Below are 21471 nucleotides of genomic sequence, written 5' to 3'. Positions count from 1 at the left end.
TATATACCTTGATTAATTTACCCTACATACTAGTGTACGTCCAATCACATATATAGATCATGGGTTGATTTTGTGATGCATGTTATTGAAGCACAATATGTGTGGCTATTATCTTATCTTTTCTGTATATTCATCACTCGTTTCCGGTTGGATTAGTGGAGTTGAAATTTTTTTGCAGATAGGGTTTTGGCAATATGTATGAGGTGCCTGTGGTAGCAGTTTGGTCTGTCTTGTTAACAAGCCTTGTTTGTTTTTGGAATCAACAAGTCACGTGAATATATATATATATATATATATATGTATTTCTTTTAGCTCTCTGGTTAGCCCCTCCCCTTTAAAACACTTCCATTAATACTCTCTCCATTAAACCCTTTTCAGCCCCAATTAGTATATATCTCCCCATCTCATGAACCCTAGCTAGCTAGCTTTTTTTTTTTTTTTTTTTTCCTCTCTCTCTCTCTCTCTCTCTCACACACACACACACACACATGAGTACTCACCTCAATCCATCTACTTTTCCTTTTCCTTTTCCTGCTGATCAGCTCAGTGAAGATAGTCAACCGTACCATCATCTGATCTTCAGTACTACTCCAAACCTTCAAGCTTCTTCATCTTCTTCTCTCTCATACAATATGTTTTCTAGTTCAACTCAAGATCAAAGTGGTCACTATCATGCAGAGATACAACAACTACAACCTCAACAACAGGTATATATATATGTATACATACATATATTTTGTGTGTGTATTAATTCGATCAATTTATGGTTTAATTTCACTTTGAATATTTATCCTCTTCTAACCTAAGCACTTGAACCACTTTTGATGGCTTTTGCAATTCCTATATTTACGTTAGCATTTTTTTTGGAAATGATCTTCACTTTGATCTTGATTCTTGATTCTTGATTCTTGATCTTAGGCTAATAATTTCGCTTGGCATGGGGGATCATATGATCTAGAGAATGAGAGTGATAATGGCCTCAATTTATCTTTATGGAAGGAGAAAGAAGATAGAAATGAAAATCATATTGAGAATAATTCAGTGAAGTGGATGTCTTCAAAAATGAGGTTGATGAAGAAGATGAAGAAGTCGGATCAACTAACCGTTAGAGCACAGAAGTCGTCGGAAGATGATCGGAAACAACCAATATCATCTCCTACTGAAACTGATCACAACAACAGCAACATCCCAGTTAGGGTATGTGCCGATTGTAACACAAGCAAGACCCCTCTTTGGAGAAGTGGACCAAGAGGCCCTAAGGTAACTAATTAATACTCTTATCTTTCAATTTGCGGAAATTAATCACTACTTCAGGAATTTCACTACGATGAAAAGCAAAACAAAATTACAGAGTTCAGAATGATAACCACCGTCACTGTACTCCTGTAGAATTAGGGTTACAAGAAGTTGAATACTCAAAGTTAGGCTAAGGTGTATCATAAACCTAATATGATTCAATATTTCTAATAACACTTTTGAACTTATTTTTCATGTAACATTTTATTGCAGTCCCTTTGCAACGCGTGTGGGATTCGACAGAGGAAGGCGAGAAGGGCCATGGCTGCAGCTGCTGCTGCAGCTGCAAACGGCACAATTCTTGCACCTGAGGCTTCAACAATGAAGACTAAAGTGACACTCAAAAACAAGAGATCGAGTACCGGTCACGTTGCACGACACAAGAAACGCTCCAAATTCACCATCCCTTCTGATGATCATGGCAGAAAGAAGCTGTGCTTTGAGGATTTCTTGATAAATTTGAGTAACAATTTGGCTTTTCAACGCGTTTTCCCACAAGACGAGAAGGAAGCTGCGATCCTTCTAATGGCTCTATCTTGTGGGCTTGTTCATGGTTGAGTTTTCCATATTATCTTCATGCACTAGATCAGCATTAAATAAGCTTCTTTAATTCTTGATTTGAGTTAAAATAGGGCTAGATCGAGCATGTTAATTTGTGCTAGCTAGCTAGAGTTGAGTTTGATAGTGTGAGAGTGATAGAAGATCGATGTCTACTTAATTTATGAGCAACCAAAGTAATAAAAACAGAAATAAATGTGTGGTGAACTTATGAGCTTGTGGTAATTTGATTAGCAACATATATATGTATCTGCTGTTCATTTATATTTGCTTGAATTGTGGTATCAAGTTTTATGAAGTATAAAAAAGATTGTCTGCCATTAATTGTTTTCTTGCTTGTCTCAGTAGTTTAATTAGTTTCTTCCTTTCATGAACGTACTGGTATATATATATATATATATATATACTGATCTGATTTCTGTTAAGTATTAGGGTTCATCTCTTTAATTGATTCATGAAGATATGTGTGTAAATATTAGTGCAATAATTATTGAATTATGGCTCCAAAAAATAGTAGTACTTGAATGTAAGGTTTCACCAGATATTTAGCTGATGATCATCTGCATGCATGATATATATATATATATCGCATCAGTCCTACTACATAAAAATTAATATGTGGATAATCGAATTGGTATTAGATTCATGGACAAAATACATATTTAGTTATTTACACAGCTAGCAGCTACTACTACTTTTGGTTGTAGTTTGGTTTTATACAGAATGTGAGCTGTAACATAGGCTGGTGAAAAGAGAAATCAACAACTCATTTATACGGTCATCAATCATGAAATACGGTGAATATGTTGTGAAATTTAGCACTCTCACATGCTTAGAACCACTGGAGTACTTCCAGTTAAGAGCATACCCTATGATTTGGTTAAGTCAAAAAGTAAAAATAGAAAGTTTGACCGTCGAACAAATCTGACTAATTTTATGTCAGAAATGTCATCATGAATTAATGACATCAACCACACTCACATAAATGAGTTGGAGTTGTCTGATTTTCGAATTTCAAATTATTATTATCTTTTTCATGCTTGAATTTTAAACAAATAGAAGACGAGCAATTTCTCTTCATTCTTTCTTCTCTCTAATCCTCTCCATCCAAACGAGGTGCAATTTTTTGAGGTATAAATTGCATGTGATCAATTCTAAGTGTAATAAGCACTATAGTGTTGTGTTCCTATTACAAAGGATCATTTGTCTCACATCGGATCAGGATAGAAAAGTAATTAGGTATAAATGAGTAGATATGCAGTATTACACAACAACTTAAACTTTCTGGTAAATGGACAAACGCTTACCCGTTAAACTCCCATTAAAGATACAACTTGAGCATACTAAACCCAAACACAATTTGAGTCGAGTCCAATTTTTCATAAAATAGGGTATATATTTTAAATTAAATTCACTCTATTCTTTTTAACTTTCTTTTTCCAGACGTTATTTACTGCAATTTTTGTTTAGAAGTTTACATAAAAATCAACCTCGATTTTCAGTCTCATTTCTCTATCCCCGAACTGGATTTAAAAATTTTGAACTGTAAAACTTTTTGGTTAAAAGTTAGGTTGAATTGGGTTTGTACTATGTTGAAGCTTTATAACTTGGGCTGGGCCTCAATAAAACACTGTCTAACCAGCCCGACTTGTAGCTCCGACATGGACAATCGTCCAATAATAGCAAACCTACAGTAATCGCCCAATCCGGCTGGAACATCTTCAACGGTCACACTCTCCTTTGACTTCTCTCTCTCTCTCTCTCTCGGAATGTGCTAATTCTCAACTATTCCAGCCAACCTTTCCCTTTCTCTCTCTAGAATCCACCCCATTTCCTCTGTACAACAACGATATATAACCAAAAAGAAGATCACAAATTCTTCTGAAAGTGAGTAAAACACAACCTAGTTCACAGAATCTTGAAATATCTAAACCCATTGAGGAAGACGACCTCTCTCTCTCCATGGGTTCTGATTCTCTCTCTATCTTGACCTCAAATAATAATAAGCCGACACCAATCAAAACCCACGAAGAAGAAGATCCACCAAATCAAACCACAGCTCTTCTCTCCTTCGACACCGACACCTCCTCAACCCCTCCCTCCAAATCCACCACCACCGCCGTCATCATCATCTCTCTCATCCTCACCACCTCCGTCGCTATCTCCGCCGCCGTCTCCTTCGCCTTCCTCTTCTTCTCTTCTTCTCCGACTAATTCTCAATCTCAATCTCAATCTCAATCTCAATCTCAATCCCACCTCAATCAAACCTCTGAATCAATTGAAAATTTTGCTCGTCCTCTTACCAAACTCAACCACCCAGTTGTTCTCCTGATTTCATCAGATGGGTTTCGATTTGGGTACCAATTCAAGACCCCGACGCCCAACATCCATCGCCTGATCAATAACGGGACCGAAGCTCAAACGGGTTTGATTCCGGTGTTCCCAACCCTAACTTTCCCAAACCATTACTCGATTGTGACCGGATTGTACCCTGCTTTTCATGGAATCATCAACAACCATTTTGTTGATCCGCACACTGGTGCGACCTTCACTATGAGCAGCCACGAGCCCCACTGGTGGTTAGGTGAACCATTGTGGGAGACGGTGGTCAATCACGGCTTGAAGGCTTCAACCTATTTCTGGCCTGGTTCTGAGGTAATCAAAGGTTCTTGGACTTGCCCTGTTAATTTATGTAAACATTATAATGGTTCTGTACCATTTGAAGATCGAGTTGATACAGTTTTACAATATTTTGATCTGCCTAGTAGTGAAATTCCCGCGTTTATGACATTGTATTTTGAGGACCCTGATCATCAGGGTCACCAGGTTGGACCTGATGATCCTGAAATTACTGAAGCAGTTGGTAGAATTGATAGCATGATTGGGAGATTGATTGAGGGTTTAGAAAAAAGAGGGGTTTTTGAGGATGTTACAATAATTATGTTGGGTGATCATGGGATGGTTGGTACATGTGATAAAAAGTTGATCTATCTTGATGATTTGAAACCATGGATCGAAATCCCGCACGATTGGGTTCAGTACTATACTCCCTTGCTTGCGATTCGTCCACCACCGGGTGTTTCTCCATCGGATGTTGTGGAGAAGATGAATGAGGGATTGAAATCGGGGAAAGTTGATAATGGGAAGAATTTGAAAGTGTATCTCAAGGAGGAGCTGCCTAGTCGGCTGCATTATGTGGCTAGTGATCGAATTCCACCCATAATTGGGATGATTGAAGAGGGGTTCAAGGTAGAACAGAAGAGATCAAATCGGAGAGAATGTGGAGGAGCACATGGTTATGACAATGCATTTTTCTCGATGAGGACCATCTTTATTGGCCATGGTCCTCAATTTGCTAGAGGGCAAAAGGTCCCATCTTTCGAGAATGTCCAGATATACAATTTGATCACTTCAATTCTCAATATACAAGGAGCTTCAAATAATGGGACAGCAACATTTCCTGGCTCGGTTCTTTTGCCTAGTCATTGAATTCCATGTAGTTAGCATTTCCAGAGTGGTGTCTGCTGCGCAAGGATGGTTTGAATTGAGCAAGATGAATCAGTTGTGAAGCCATGTGCACTCTACTTGATGATAGATGAGCTAAAGGGCACGGTATTTGTGTTCTTACCGTCTAATTAGGTCACGTTTTCTGTTATGTTTGTTTAAGTTAATAATGGTATCTCCTCTACTTGATTGGTTCCTATTAATTATATATTTTGAACCAGATGTGTAGAATGGAACCACGAGTAATCATGTAAATGTTATCTTCATTTTTTATTCAGGTAGATGAATGTGCCACTTGTATCTTCAGACGGTATCCAATGTTGAGATGCTTTGAAAATTTCATCTTTGCATTAATTTGTATTAGATGCGTGAGTGTGTCCATAACGGCGTTGCACATTCAATCAGTTATTTGATTGTAGCAATGCTAATATGCTTGGAGGACTTTGCTGTCAAATTAGAGATGCAAAATGCTCCGAGTATCAATGGCACAACATGATTATCTGAGTTGTTGTTGATGGGCTTCATTAAATGTTTGGTTTCTTTGTGTCCTTAGTAACAGTGGAAGTTTGTGTAGCTAGGAGGAGAAAATGATGCATGCAAGGTTTGTGATGTGTAATATTTTGTCAGGTGACAATATATTATAGTTATTGCCTGAATCCATTAGCATGGACTATAGAACCTATATTAAATTTAGCTTTTTGCTTGTCAATGCCAGTTTTTACTTCCATTTTTACTACATGTATCAAAATCATGAACGATCATTGGCGCCTGGGATTAAGAAATTATCTTACACCATTTTGTTTGAGCTTCTTTGCATAATAGATCTGAACAATCTATGCTGCAGGGGCAAACATGAAACTGAGTTAGAATCCCTCTGAACTGAAATTTCAATTTTCCCTTCTTTTGGCATTGGCCAGTGAGCTTCTAAATTAGGTTATTGTCTTGACCAAATCCACAATGGAAAATGAATGAAAAGTGGATTTGTTTGTTTTTCACTGTAAACTGTGTATTTTTCTGTCATTGCAATTTAAAATTGAGTAATGTGAAACTAGCTTGTGTTCATACTTTTTTCTTTGTAACGAAACAAGAAGGTGTCCTCAAGTGTTGCAATTTGCCTAGCTTCCCTGTGTTATTCTTCGCATTCCTAACACCCATCCACTGTTAGGGTAATTGTTGGTGAGAGATAAATCTTCTCTGTCATCTTTATCTCATTATCTGCTATGTTTTTGTTCACGGACGCGACTTAAATTTTCTGATATTCATGATCTTGAAATTCCATAACAAATAGGTTTCTTATCTTCCAAGTGAAGAAACTGGAGTTGACAGAGAAAGCTTTGGGAGCATTTTCAGGGGAACATACCAGTCCTTGTTCTTGTTTTTCTTCCAAATTCATAGACTAGTTTTGAATTGTTTAACACACACACACACACAAGTTTATAGTCATTGCCACTGGTGTGGTCGTGTCGGGACACCCAAATTGCACAATAAAGCGTAGTGTGGCCAAATTTAAATTTATAGAATGTCACTACCATTACTAACTAAAATATAGTAAGAGTGAATAGGGATCGTCCCAAGGGATATGAAGTGTATTTGTGCTTGAAAATCAAGGTCGGATTAGTGGGTCGAATGATCAAAGACAGTTTGATTGGTTAATTAAATTACAATTTAAACTAAATAAAAGCAATGTGAAGCAACTAGAATAAATGGAGTGTAGAGAATATAAAAGAAAGGTCTTGGGATTTAGAATTCACCACTAAGCATTATCTTCCTAGACATTCAATGTTGGATGGATTAAGGGGAATATATGTTGTAATTGAAAGTGTGTGCCATTAATTGAACTAACAAGTATAGATGACTAAATAAATATACATTGTCTAGCCAAACTAGTGAATAGCACAACATATCAAATCAGTCATTATTTTTTTCTCTAAGTCCATAATTAATATACATCATCAAATTAGAGAAATATACTACTTGCATTCATAAGTATGAAACATCAAATAACAAGCATGGATTGTCCTCCCATCTAAGAAAGTAAGGCAACTACACTACAACTAAGCCAGTGACATGAAAATTAAACTAATTAAACTAAGGAGGAAGCACAACCCATCAAGAAATAAGTATGAACTATCAAACAAACCAAAAGAGTAATTTATTTAAGCATTATGCATTGACCATCACTAGATTCATAGTATCAACACACATAGACATGCATTAATATCACAAAATCTAGAGTTAAACACATGAACATCCATTCTAGCATACATAGACATATGTATAGAATTAAATGATCAATTGAAAATATTAAATTACACAAATCATTGTAGAAACAAGATTTATATATATATCAAAAGTCAAGACAAACATTACAACACAAATCCCCTTTAATTACAAAGCATCAAAGTCTAGGAGGCATGCTTAGGGCTATCTCTAGCCCCAAGAAAATGGTTTAGCCACTTATTGATGATGTCATCCAACCCTCAAGGGTTATCTCTATGGTAGAAATGGTCTTCTTCTCCTTGTTGGAAACTCTAGATGAGTGGAAGAGCTCTCTCAAGATGGTGTATATATATATCTCTCTCACTCTAGACTCCTCTCTATGGTTGTCTATCTTGTATATTTGGTTCCAAATGGCTAAAATCCTTATATAGGTAGCTCAAATGTCACATCCAATTGTCAGACCTCGTGCACTAGGACCTCCAAATGATTGCACCACGAGCACACCTTTTAATTAGCTAGAACTCTGTTTTTCTCACACTTGAGGAGGTTCGATCAATCATAAGGTTGGTTTGATCGATCAAACTAAGGCGGCGCCTTTTTGGAATAAAGACAAAGCTGAGATATTTTTTGGGATATTTTGGGAAAATGACAAAAGTAGTAGGTGGGGATAAAATAAAAAATGTTAGATCGATCGAAGGAATGTTAGATCGATCGAAGAGGGAAATTTCCTGAAGATAAGGACAAGAGACTCGATCCATCTTGGCATGGTTGGAACGATCACTGTGTGATCGATCTGCTTCCACTTTGCTCCTTTCTTCCACTAAGTTTGAGATTGCATCTTTTATAGTCTAATTCAGCTGAATTGACTTATTTCGATGATAAGTGCCTAAAAAGGGAAATAACATGAAATTAGACAAAAATGAAGAAATAAAATAGAATAAGGTTCTAGAATATTTAAACTTAAAAGGTTAAAATGTGCACTTTTCGACACTTACCAGCTAGTAATAGTTTAATTAGGGAAATAGGGTGTGGAGCAAGGGAACTTTCCTGGAAAAGTTGCTGTGATCTCACAATGTGAGAATGGTCCCACCACAGTCTTCATCATCCTAAAAGTGTTTTTTAGATGCATTAGAACCTGTCCACATGAGAATAAACTCTCTCTTTCTTTGATAATTTTCTGTGAAGCAAAAAGAATTTCATTGTAAACAGGTTCTGCACCACAAATCATAGACAAAAATAGAAAGGTAAAGTGACCATATAGGATATATTGCACTCAACTAAATATGACATGTTTGGACCTGGTAAGCAAATTTGATAATTCATTTTATTATATAATTTTATCATTTATTTATAGGATTCATGTTTCTATTCATCAAAGACAAAAATTTGCATTCCGAGTTTCTCTTTTTTTATTTGGGTTTGACTGAGGCTATAATCTTAAATAGATCCAAATGAAAATATAGAATTCATGAATCATGTAATCAACTCCAACTAATTGAAAAAGAGTTTGGTTGTATTATTTATTTATTTATTTGTTACCTTTTTACTTCAAATGAGTGAAGCAATATGAAAGCAAATTTTTTTCCCAACATAACTATTAAGCCAAACTGAGATCTGGGTTCATTTTTTTTTTTTTTTTTTTTTGAAAAATATCTGGGTTCATTTGTTACACAAGATTGGACATGTTAGATAACCTCTGATGGGCAAGATCTGAAAGCGTTCACCAAGAACTGAAAATAGAATAATAAATCAGCTCAAATAAAAAATATATATAAATAAAATAAAAAGGAGAGAAATCCTAAAATTTTGGCTGGGTAGATATAATAACATTCCGTACAAACCTCTTCCTAGAGTTTGGTTCCTCTCACAGAAATAGGGACACATCTTAGAGTTTTGATATATCCGCATCCTCTACTTTTTTTACTTATCCGAACCCTTGTCGGTATAAAAGTCAAAAAATACCCTTCTCTTTAATACTCCAAAAAAAACAGTCTCTTTGTTTTTGTTTTGTTTTTTTTTTTTTTTATAATTAAATTTTATAATTTTGTATCTGTTTTGACATTGGTACTTTTATTAAAAAGTATTAAGAGTGCCATTTTTGTAAAATTTTAAAATTATCTCTTTGCTTAAACTATCTGGGCCCGATCTTAACTGTCACCTCTTTCCTCATATTGAAACTTTTCCAGCAATAACAATAAAAATCTGATTGGATTATAAGAAAATAGAAATATCTTGCCATTCCACGTATAAAATTCATTTTAGAAAAAATATTCTCAATTTGAGTATCTTTACTCAATAAAAAAAAGGTGGCCATCTTTGTTTACAATATGTAACCCATCTACTGTTTCAAGAAACACCAATTTCCTTTTTTTTTTTTTTTTACGCCATTAAAGTAAAGGCATTGACCAAACAAAAAAGGGGCGAACAAATGGCCCCTGAAACACAAAATAACTTAACAAAAAAAAATGGAGGATCAATTTGGAGAACTAACACCAACCGAGGATCTCACTCAGCTAAAGCGTGATTGAATATTACATTTAAAAATTGTGAATGTCCTATAGCCTGAATGAGAACAAGTTGCACCCAATTTCTTTACAACTATTTTATTTTTGCATAAATTATGAACTATAACTCTATAAGAAAAAAATAATGAATATATGAAGTAAAAATAAAATGACAATTGTCTGTAGTCGTAATAAACAACAATAGTGTAGAAACAAAATATATTAAAAGACGGAAGTAGAGTTAGGGTTTTGATGGTAGCTAGGGTGGTTTGGCAGAAAATGTAATTTTGGAATTTAGGGTCGTAGTTAGGATAGTTTGGCCGAAAATAAATTAAGGGTAATTTTGAAATTTAAAGAAAAAACCACTTTTTAGGTTAACGTTGTTAAGTAGTATCTAATTAGACAAGGTGGTGTGTATGATAATTAAGTGATTCAAAAGTGTATTTGATAATAGTGGGATAAAATTTTAAGTATCATGAACATCATTTATCACTAATGCTGAACGTTAAAATTTTAAAAATTATCAAAATATAATTATTTTTTAAGTGGTAAAATTATCAAGACTTAATTTTTAATTTTATCAAATAACACCTTAACTGAAAAATGTATAAAAATAGAATCAATCTCTAATATATTTTTAAAAAGGGATGTTAAAATTTATACAAAAATATGAGAGTAAACTAAAAAAAAAAAAAACTCTTTCTTTTTTCATCTCTTCAAAGTTATTGGTATCTGATACCTAACTGATTTTTAGAATGAAAAATAATAAATAATGTAAAAGTATAATTAATTTCATTATTTTAGGGAGTCAATTTAATAACACCGTCATCAATCATAAACTCAGAGTCGATTAATAATGACATCATTATAATTCACACGTGGTTACTTTCGAACTCTATAATACAACTTTTTATAACTTATTTATATATATTTTTAATGTGAATATTATCTAGTGACCTAATTGATAGATCACACAACTCTGCCAATCAGATGCTCCCCTAATTTGTTAGGATAAAAAATATATAAAATATATAATTTTTATGTGAAATATTAAAAGTAAAAAATAAATTATCAAATTTTATAATCCATCATTTCTCAAGAAAAGAATATATAACCGTAAAAATTCAAGGGTGTTTCCGTCCAAATATAGTCATTATCGTCTACAACGTACAGTAAATATTGATGTCTATATATATTGTTACAGACAAAAAAAGCCTTTCTCTGTGTTTTCTTCAATGGCAGATGTTGTTATTTCACTTGGCTTCTCTTCTTCACTGTTGACCTCGTTCTCGTCGCCCTACAATTCCCTCCAACAGGACCTGCCATTAAATCAGAAATCGCATAAGAGGCTTCTTTTCTCTGTTGCCGATTCTTCTACTGGTGCTCATTTTTCCTTCAGACCCAGAAAGCAATTGCTCTCTTTCAAGGTACAAATACTTGTTCTTTTTTTTTTTTCAACTCAATACTCGCTGTTTGGTTGCTCAGAAAACAAGGAAAATTAAGCACGGACTGAAAATTTTGGAGTTTTGTCGATGTTTTCCCGTTTGATTTAGCTCGAATTAACCGAAAACTCAAGTGAATTGGGCCAAGTAGTCGTATTTACCTTGAGTTGTTGATATTTTCCCCCTGGTTTTCTTGTGTCCATGTTGAAGAAAATGTGATAAATTCTGATCCTCAAAATTAGTTTCTTAATAGGGCTCACTCGAAAAAGAGAACCCTAAAAACCCTTTTGGTTGCTAGGAAAATAATTCAGAAGATTTATATGTCGTAATTATTTTGTTGTGCACCAGATTATATTGCAGTTATATGCTTTTGTTTGTAATTTGAATTTGAGATGAACATAGATGATTGCCAGAGATGTTTGTGTTATGCAATTAATAATACTAAAAGTTATTTTCTATACAAAAGCGTTCAGGGTTTTCAGAAAGCTGGTTTAGGATTTGGATAAAATTATTGCTTATGTTTTTTTTTTTTTTTTTTTGGCCTAGTTGGTACTCACACACTATGAGACATACTCACACACACGGCTCGTAAGAGACTTGAACCCCTAACCTAAGAGGCCGATACCGCTAGGCCACTAGCCGGTTGGTAATTATTGCTTATGTTATTAGAAGAATGAAATCTAGATCCATTTGGTAAAATGATTTGTCTAGGTTTTGTACTTCTGCAATAACTATGTTTGATAAAACTGATAATGAAGTACTAGAAATTTTAAGAGCTAATTTTATGTAGTAATTGTAGTAATTGTATATATATATATATATATATATATATATATATATATATATATATATATTGAATTTTATGTGTTCAACAACATTTAGTGGCTAGTGAAGTCACAAATCACAATCACTTAAAATTTTTACTCATTTTATGTGGCACTCAAAATGCGTTATCAAACGCACTTATTTGAATAAGCATTTCATCTATTCAGAATTAAGTGCTTAATTGGGTTATCAAACAGCACCATTATTATAAGTGACCAATTACACCATTGAAGTGACTGGCCCGGTTAGTAAGAGAAAATTGGGAGCTTTTCAAAATTTTCTGGTTTAGGTTGTTAGGAAAGAAATTGAACTTCTGCCTCCTGAATTTCGACTGCTTGTTTTCTTGTTTTAGAAGAAGTCCTCTGACAGCCCTTCTCTTGTAGTTTGGTTGGAGACTGAAACATTCATACAATGGTATTTTCGACAATAATTAGGTTTTTCTTTCTGAACTTCCAGTAGGGCCGTGAAAATTTGCTTCATAGATCTTTAAGAAATATATGTTTTCCATGATTATCTGATTCAATCAATGTTAATCTTTGTTATACTTGGTGCATCTTTTTTTACCCTAAATTATCTTTCTTTGATGTTAATTCGTACAACAGATCAAAAGGCTAGTACTATGAAGAGTTAGTTATTAAATTTGTTACTTAGGCACCTCCATGTATTTCTGGTTAACACATCAATTTTTTCTTCAATGTTTTGGTGGATCTCATTGTAGGCTGATTCACAATATCGGCTTATGTATTATGATTTTTACGAAGGCTTTTTTAAAACCAAAATCCCCCTCTTGAGGACAAAACCAGTATAGGCTAGTTTCATGTATGATTTTTTTATTTTTTTCCCTTTCGAGTGTAGAACTTAGAAATTTAGTTTGAAAATCGTACAGAATCTACTTTTGATCTAAAAGCTAGAAACTTTAGAAAATATGATTGCAACAACAATAATATTTTATATGACTTAATTTCTAGCCAAACTCAGCAAATAAGTCTTAAAATGGAGATATCTCTTATGTTTCCTCAAATGTATAGTTTATTCTTGGTTTCTCACTAGTCCCTTCCAAGTCCTGGATGGGATATTAATTAAACTAGTACTATAGTTCACTCAATACTCTTCTGCAGTTGGGTTTTATAATTATGAAATTGAGAATTTGGAGGTGGCTTCTATGTTCTTCGATTCACTTCCACTCATTTACAGGATGTTGTGCGGAGATGGTTCAAATTTCATGATTTCTTGGCTGATCTGGTATATTAGCTGTTAAAAGAAACACACACTTCTTCCGTGATACTATTCTAAAATATACTGATATTTTACGAAATACACGAGAATATGCATAAATTACTTTCTTAGGGTCTATTGTGTTCTTTTGTTGGATGCTTCACTTCAGGTACATGCAACTATTGCCGAAACTGACCAGCCAAAATGGTGGGAAAGAAATGCAGGACCAAATATGGTTGACATACATTCTACACAAGAATTTTTAAGTGCCTTAAGTCAGGCTGGAGATAGACTAGTTATTGTTGATTTTTATGGAACTTGGTGTGCTTCTTGCCGAGCATTATTTCCCAAGGTAACTTTTGTTGACCATTTCTTTATGGTTTTATGCCTTACCATCAATAGTTGTTGTAATTCTTACAAAAAACGGGCTTTTATACATTTAGTTGAGTCTTGCTTTCAACAACTTCAAAATAGTCTAAATGTTATTTGGAGTTCTTACTTCCAGGTCAAAATTTATACATATATACCAGTAATGAACAATGTAAAATAAAATCACACTAAAGTGGTTTTAAGTAAGGGCAATGGAACGTTACTAGAAATGCATGCTACTTCCTTCATCTTTCCCCCAGCTTACAGGGAAACAAATAATTGAAACATCCTAATATGATAGCCTCCCATGGTTTTAAGTAAATGTAATGGGAATATTTCTTTGTATTTTGTGTAACTAAGACGTGGATACCATAATATTGGGGATGGCTTGACCCTAGGTAACTGTATGCTTCATGTCCATTATACATACAACGGGTGAAAAATCTGATTTTTTGGAATATAGCAAAAACGGGGAAAAAAACAAAATAAAAATAAAAAGAGTGAAAAGTTGGGCCTTGAATAATCACGCCTGGACATGACATCATGGGATCATATCAACCATTCCGGTCATGAATTGCTACACCTTGTTCTTGTGATGTGATGGTGTTACGCAACAGTGAGGATCATTATTTAAACATTGCACAATATCTATGAATTAGTGTCATATTGTGAATCTCAAAATGGTATTGGGTTTCCCTTGATCTCTTTTGGGCTGTAAGCTGACTTATGAGGAAACTCACAGTCTATGGTGTGTCGAAAATTACATGCTAAAGAGTCCGCCAGAGAAGACTACTACAAGGAGTTACTCCTCCAGATTAAGTATTTGGAGCTGGAAGTGTAAAATTAGAAGGGCAAGCATTTGAATGGTGAAAACTATCTGACAACACTCTTATTATTATTTTTTTAATGCAATATGGTTTTCTAATGTTGACCTTAATTATTCTTGTTTAACTGCCAATTTTTGTGATCTATGCAATACATGATTGACTGATTGAACTTTCGTGGAATGTTTAAATGCCATCTTAAAAAATAGATTGCCATCTGTTTTCAATTTAGATTTTTGTACCTTGAGGTTTTTTGGCTGACTATCTTGTGTTAATTTGGCAGCTTTGCAAAATTGCTGAACAACACCCTGAAATCTTATTTCTGAAAGTAAATTTTGATGAGAATAAGCCAATGTGCAAAAATTTGAATGTCAAGGTGCTTCCTTTTTTCCACTTCTACCGAGGAGCTGACGGACTTCTGGAATCTTTTTCTTGTTCACTTGCCAAGGTACATACTTCTTCCCTATTTTCATGCACAGACTTTGTTGGCACGTATATATCCAAGGCATGAAAATCTTGAATTTGGTTGTTCAGAAGTTGTAAGAAAAGAAAGTCGGTCATAGTGTCATTTAGAGTTGTTTTTATCTTCTTCCTGGCAATCAGACCAGAGCATTCCTTTGATAGAAATGCTGGACATCAGAATTAAGTTTGATGTACATTAATCTCTTTGATGGGGGTCGAAAGTGGCAACTTTTTTTCCTTTTCAATTTGTGGCTCCTATGGACTACTATATCATAAACAAAGGTAAGAAAAACAAGTGATATATGCAGTAGTAAAAATTCTATCAACATCTCATTACTCTTTTTAGAGATTCTTAAATGTATTTTTACCAATGTTTACATTGAAGTGTTATAATTGAACTCTTTGATAGAAAGTACAATTTGTGGTGTTGTCTACATCAGAATGATTAAGTTAAAATAGTGAGATTGCAAGACTAAAACATAGAGGAGATTTGACAACATTTAGGAACTTGGTGCTTAAGAAATAGGGGAGAGTCGTCATCTATTGAAATGTAACCAGCGGACCTATGTCGCGTGCTTGTAATAGTGTAATGTTAGATTTCCTTTTTTCCCTTTCTGTTTAAGATGCTTTATGACTGATGGAATAAATGATTCTTTATAACTTCTTGTGCTTCTGAAAACAATTTGCAGTTTCAGAAAATAAAGGATGCTATTGAAACACACAATACTGTTCCGAAGGACAAAGAAGCAGGGTCTTATTCCACATAAAGTATTGTTTTGACTCTCCCGTCTATAATGGGCGAATCCTTCCATGCTTGTCATGCAGAAATGTTTTGTATATTTGCGTTTTTATTTGTAGGCAGAGGGTGTTATGATGCTGCATTATTTCTCATTATTGATCCGGTTGTAATATAGTAATAATCTTATTCTGAATTTGTTAAAAATGTAATTTCCCATCTGAGTTTATCTAACGGCTCTTCATCTTTTTTTTTTTTGGTCCTCCTCGTGCTTTTCTTGCTCACTAATAGGTCTGTAATCTAGTTGAGCCGAACAGAGCTAGGCTGTTTGAATTTGAGGTGAGTCCTTTCCTAGAAATGTGTCCTTTTGGTGTAACTGATTTTTTTTTTTTTTTCAAAGGAAAATCCAGATTATTATTGTTGGACTTACTGCTGATCAAATTAGATCATGACACGTATAAGAATATGACACATGGTGTATGCAGCAAAACTGAAAATTATTGACTACTTTTGGGTACAAACTATGTAGTATTTTGGCCAATTCACACTGAAATAATGATTCATTATTGATGGAAGTACTATATTGTCGGTACTTTCGGATATCCAGTAATTTTTTCCCTTTCCAACCATAATCACTTCAAATCGTTTCTGTTTCTCTCTCTAAATTCTCTCTCAATATACTCCATTTTTTTCTGTGAAAATCTCCTAGAGAAATGACGACGTATGGTACAATACCAACATCATCTCTCCCAGAATCATCACAGCTCCAGTTTGTTTCCCGCGCAAAGGAATGGATCAGAAATGGGCTCAGCCCGCGACGGCCATGGAAAGAGATGGTCTCCATGCAAACCATCACCCTTCCGGCTGACTTCCCCGACTCTCTATCTCGGATGAGAATGAACGTGGCCTACTTCAGCCCCAACTATGCCATTGTCGTTGTCCTCATCCTCTTCATCAGCCTCCTCTGGCACCCTATCTCTCTCATTGTCTTCGTCCTCGTTATGATCGCTTGGCTGTTCTTGTACTTCCTCCGCAATGAGCCGTTGGTGATCTTTGGCGTCGAGCTCGACGATCGCATGGTTCTGACTGGCTTATCGTTGGTCACCGTTGCTTTGCTGTTTTTGACCAATGCATCGGTTAACATTTTGGTGGGGCTGTTGTTCGGAGTTGTGGTGGTTATGGTTCATGGCGCGTTGAGGAGTACCAATGATTTGTTTTTGGATGCTGAAGAGGGGGCTGGATCGGGGATGGTGTGGCGCGGCGTAGGTGATGGTGGTGGTGGTGCGAGGTTGCCTCCTATCAAAGAGACGGTGTCTTCTTCTACTTGAACACAGATCATATTTTCTCGTGTTACGAAACATCTTGTGCCAACGCAATAATTTCACATGTTCATACAATAATTTTACGTCACTTATGCAACCACCTTAGATTGCTTACCCAATAATTTAACATTGCTGAATTGCAACCGATGTATTGTGTTGTGTTATATGAGCAGAATGCAAATACAGGATTCCAACAAAGGAGATGATTCGTCAAATATGTCGGGAAAACACGCAAACAATGTTTTCCAAACAAATACTTCCTATTTCATTAATTAATTAAAACCAGTTTTTAATTTTTAATATTATTTTTACTATAATTTAATTGTACACTAAAAAGTTATAATATTTTTTCTTGGTTAAAAAGATTTCTTAGAAAACTAAGAGTTTGAGGGATATACTGCTGCAAATGCTCTTGATAGATTAATTTTATATTGTCATTAGGTGAAGACTCAAGAAACCAGTTAATTATTTTCATTGAAATCGAAGTGAGAGACATTAATGTGTTCATATTAGATAAACATGTATTAGAAAAACTCAGTTTTTGTGTGTAAACTTTAAAGATTTTCTTGGTTAAAACTATTTGTATTATGTCTGTTTAAATCATTTGTATTTGAATTTTGAATGAAGTGCCTTGTTTTATTTTTTTTGGTGCATAAATTCGTTTGAATGGAGTGATTTGGAGGAATTTGAAAAGAAAAGAAAGGATTTTGAAAATCATGTTTGGATAGTTTTCAATGAAGAGAAAGAAAGGATTGAGAGGGATGTGAGTAATGAGTAAGTAATATTTTTGTAATATCAAAACTATCATCTTATAACATTGGACTCCTATTTTGTAAGTTATAGATGTTATAAAAGGGTAAGAATAGTAATTTAATTCTTAACCTCTCTCTTCTTCTTCTTCTTCTTCTTCTCTTAGTTTTTTTTATTTCCTCTTATTTATCTTTTTCAAACAACAATACTATAGTTTCTTTCTTTTGCTTCGTAATTAATCCAAACATGAATAAAAGTTATTGTTATCTTTTCTTTTCTATTATCCTACAACTAATATTATTCTTTTTATTCTTTTCTTTGGAAGCCAAAGCGTTCTAAAGTGTTAGAATATACTTTTCTCTTCTTTTTTATTTTTATTTCACAACTTCATTATGTAGTTATCAATAATATTTATTCATTGTTTTAATTAATTAAATATAGCTTGGACTCCCCTGTTTCACATAATTCATTTCTTTTTTTTATGATATGTTGTCCACCTTTTCTATTATTTTGGGAAATAATAAAATCGGATCATTTTCCAGTGACATGATCATGTAATTGAGGATAAGTTGGACAGCCATAAACCATTTTAATATTTTAAATAAGAAAAGCAATGTCACTATATTTAGTACTCCGTAGAACCTTTGTGAAAAAAAAATTACTGTAAGTTTTAAATACATCTGTTTTTGGGTAAATAAAAAGAACATCAAACCATAAAAAGGCTGCGTTTGCCGGGAGTCGAACCCGGGTCTATTGCTTGGAAGGCAATTATCCTAACCGTTGGACTACAAACGCAAGTTGTGCTTCAATTTTAATTATTATTTATTCTGACATTTGAATACAAGACCTTGCTACTCTAATACAAATTTTTTTATTTTTTTTCTTTATTTTGAAAATCTAATAGAATTTTTTTTTTCCAAAGAAAATTTAATACATTTAAGAAGTAGAAATTTTGACATGGATTTTTACGCTCAGTCAAAAGATTCAGAAGAATGCAATTAAGAAATTATAATATCTCCAAATAGAGAATACCATTCATTCATTCAATCATGAAATCATTTATTCATTATAATGTCACCTAACAAACAACAATTATAGAGAACAATTCAAGTTTTTGCTCTGCTTCACTCACATGAACATCAAGAAGGCCTTTTGCATCCGTTCAAACCTGAACCGCAATGAAACACTTGAAGCTCACATTTTGGCGAAACCGCCTTCAGCAGCAGCCTCGCCGTGTCCTCTTGCCTCACCACCGCCTCTTTCTTCTCCACCAACACTCCCGCCACAATCCTATCATACCCACCACCGCCACTTGCAACATACGACACCAACGCCGCCTGCACCGGCCCCAAACTCGGATTATACGCGGCGGACTCCATATATGACCCTCTGTAAATCATCCCCTCAACATCCATCAATGCCACCCCAGATGGACAACCACTGTACAAGGCATGAGAGTTATTAGCAGCCTCAAGTGCTGAAATTTTCAACATGCTTTCATTTTTCGCGAACAATTCGCATAACCCATTGCACAAATTACTAGAATTACCAGAATTTGAATCAATAGTTTCACTCAGAAGCCATAACCCATTATCGTGTGGCTCGAGAAGCAGAGGGGTCTCTTTATCTAAGAGATCAAAAGGGCCAAATGGGTTGGGGAGGATTGACAATAAGGGTTTGAATTTTGGGGGTTCTTGGGATTCGTTCTCGGATGATGATGATGTGATGAAGATTTGGATGTCGGACGCGTTGCGGAGTTCTTGGAGGAATTGGCGGCAGTGGCCGCAGGGGGCAGCGGAGACCGCTATGTAGAGGAGGCGGGGCTCACCGTGGACGGCGAGGTTGGTGGCGAGGAACTGCTCGGCGTGGACGCTGTGGTGGAGGGGGAGGCCGGGGAATTCGAGGTTGACGCCGAAAAAGATCCGGCCATCGGAGCCCAGACCGACAGCTCCAACGGAGAACTTGGAGATTGGTGGGCGTGCGAGGTTTTGAGCTGGTTTGACGAGCGACGTGAGGAGTTGGAGGACTGAGAGACCTGACTCCTTCACCATTGATTCGACCTCTGATGCTTCAATCGCAAATTTGGCCCCATCCATTTTGTTTATATAATATATAGAGAGAGAAATGTATGAGAATCTTGAGAGAGAAAAAAGTGTGTGTACACAGAGAGAGACAGAGAGAGAGAGAGAGAGAGATGGGGAGGCTTGGAGGGAGTATATGAGCTGATGGGGGAGAAGGAAGTGTTGGTAGAGGTGTATATTATAGAGCCGTCATCTGAAGGAATAGATTTTTAACTACCGGTAAATTCTAGTAGTGCTAGGTAAATTAATGTAAAACATTTTTAAAAAATATATATATTTTTTGGTTTTTTGATATTTGGTTGTCATAAAATATTTGTAAAGAAAAATAAAAATAAAATTTACTCATTAATTTTTGACTAATTATTTTACACGTCTCACCTGATAGATTCCACTTCAACCTCAACATAGACCTTTGTCGAATATAAAAAAATATAATATAAATAAAATTTACTCATTAATTTTTGATTAATTATTTTATACGCCTCACCTGATGGACTCGACTTCAACCTCAACATAGACCTTTGTCGAATATATATATATATATATATATATATATTACCTAAAAAACAAATATTTTACAATAAAAATTATTTATGTCGGAACAATCAGAGCTAAAGTTAGGTTGTAGATTATGTTTAGGGAGAGAAATTTTGGTTTTGAATTGGATGCCAGATTTTGAATGAACTGATTAACAATTTTTTTAAATTGTCTGAAAATTAAAGTGAAATTACAACAGAAATATTAAGAAGCTAATCCGTGCTTTAAACTTTGGGGAAACATATCCAAAAAAAAAAAGGGAGCAAACATGCTCCTATAAAATAGCATATACTGCACTTTAGGGCTTTCTTATTTTTTCAAAGATTCATTACCGAAATCATAAAAATATCAGTCAACTTCCCACAAGTGGGATGCAACCAAGTTATGGCATCATGAAGCCCTTCATTTTTAGTCTTTTTAGACTACTATATATTTTATCATAATTTTCAATATCAACATTACTCAATGATCTTGGTTGAATGTTCAATTTTTTATTTTGAAGTGAACATAATCGTCTTCGAGTCGAACTCCAAACAAAGGTGATAAATAAATTAGGATATGCCTTTGGCTAGGGACAGATGCCCTTCCCAAGGGATGGTGACATAAAAACTTTATATATATATATAATTAATGGGTCATGGTTTAGCGGCATTGATCTCTTTTACTTTTCAAATAAAAGTTGAGAGTTTAAAGAAATATGAATGTGTGAGTATTTAAGAATATATATGTGTATATATATATATATAGTTGGTGCAAGCTTGCAGGCACTAATATGTTATTCTGTTAGTACCATTTGCTTATCAGAATCCAATTACAGATGCCATTT

The 21471-nt window shown here is 34.7% G+C and overlaps 5 protein-coding genes and 1 non-coding gene across 7 annotated transcripts; 4 read left to right on the top strand and 2 right to left on the bottom strand.

The window, feature by feature from the left end:
- Window positions 1-303: 303 nt before the first annotated feature.
- On the top strand, window positions 304-2185 carry LOC132275915 (GATA transcription factor 21-like). The gene is made up of 3 exons (XM_059777115.1): window positions 304-707; window positions 919-1260; window positions 1510-2185. The coding sequence occupies exons 1-3, from the start codon at window positions 489-491 to the stop codon at window positions 1852-1854; spliced, it is 906 nt and encodes a 301-aa protein (XP_059633098.1). The 5' UTR covers window positions 304-488; the 3' UTR covers window positions 1855-2185.
- A 1366-nt stretch (window positions 2186-3551) lies between these two features.
- On the top strand, window positions 3552-5664 carry LOC132275914 (uncharacterized). Its single transcript, XM_059777114.1, has one exon. It carries the CDS (start codon window positions 3817-3819, stop codon window positions 5341-5343), a length of 1527 nt encoding a protein of 508 aa, XP_059633097.1. The 5' UTR covers window positions 3552-3816; the 3' UTR covers window positions 5344-5664.
- A 5631-nt stretch (window positions 5665-11295) lies between these two features.
- Window positions 11296-16189, top strand: LOC132275912 (thioredoxin-like 2-1, chloroplastic). Of its 2 annotated transcripts, XM_059777111.1 has the most exons (5): window positions 11296-11509; window positions 13544-13591; window positions 13734-13916; window positions 15041-15205; window positions 15909-16189. In XM_059777111.1, the coding sequence occupies exons 1-5, from the start codon at window positions 11318-11320 to the stop codon at window positions 15984-15986; spliced, it is 666 nt and encodes a 221-aa protein (XP_059633094.1). In that variant the 5' UTR covers window positions 11296-11317; the 3' UTR covers window positions 15987-16189. The 2 variants fall into 2 exon arrangements, with proteins under 2 accessions (XP_059633094.1, XP_059633095.1); XM_059777112.1 differs by lacking the exon at window positions 13544-13591 and having other exon boundaries at window positions 11297-11509.
- LOC132275913 (PRA1 family protein F2-like) lies at window positions 16188-17458 on the top strand. Its single transcript, XM_059777113.1, has 2 exons — window positions 16188-16294; window positions 16665-17458. Exon 2 carries the CDS (start codon window positions 16669-16671, stop codon window positions 17281-17283), a length of 615 nt encoding a protein of 204 aa, XP_059633096.1. The 5' UTR covers window positions 16188-16294; window positions 16665-16668; the 3' UTR covers window positions 17284-17458.
- A 1292-nt stretch (window positions 17459-18750) lies between these two features.
- On the bottom strand, window positions 18751-18822 carry TRNAG-UCC (transfer RNA glycine (anticodon UCC)). The gene has a single exon. It is a non-coding gene; the product is annotated as a tRNA-Gly (tRNA).
- Window positions 18823-19031: 209 nt separating this feature from the next.
- On the bottom strand, window positions 19032-20243 carry LOC132279123 (cytidine deaminase 1-like). The gene has a single exon (XM_059781051.1). The coding sequence runs from the start codon at window positions 20121-20123 to the stop codon at window positions 19167-19169; it is 957 nt and encodes a 318-aa protein (XP_059637034.1). The 5' UTR covers window positions 20124-20243; the 3' UTR covers window positions 19032-19166.
- Window positions 20244-21471: the final 1228 nt, after the last annotated feature.

This window comes from Cornus florida, unplaced genomic scaffold (genome assembly GCF_030987335.1).
Source record: "Cornus florida cultivar Cherokee Brave unplaced genomic scaffold, ASM3098733v1 CherokeeBrave_3.0.0_Hap2_Chr10, whole genome shotgun sequence".
In the NCBI taxonomy this organism is placed as follows: Eukaryota; Viridiplantae; Streptophyta; class Magnoliopsida; order Cornales; family Cornaceae; genus Cornus; species Cornus florida.
This window is presented reverse-complemented; position numbering and strand designations above follow the sequence as displayed.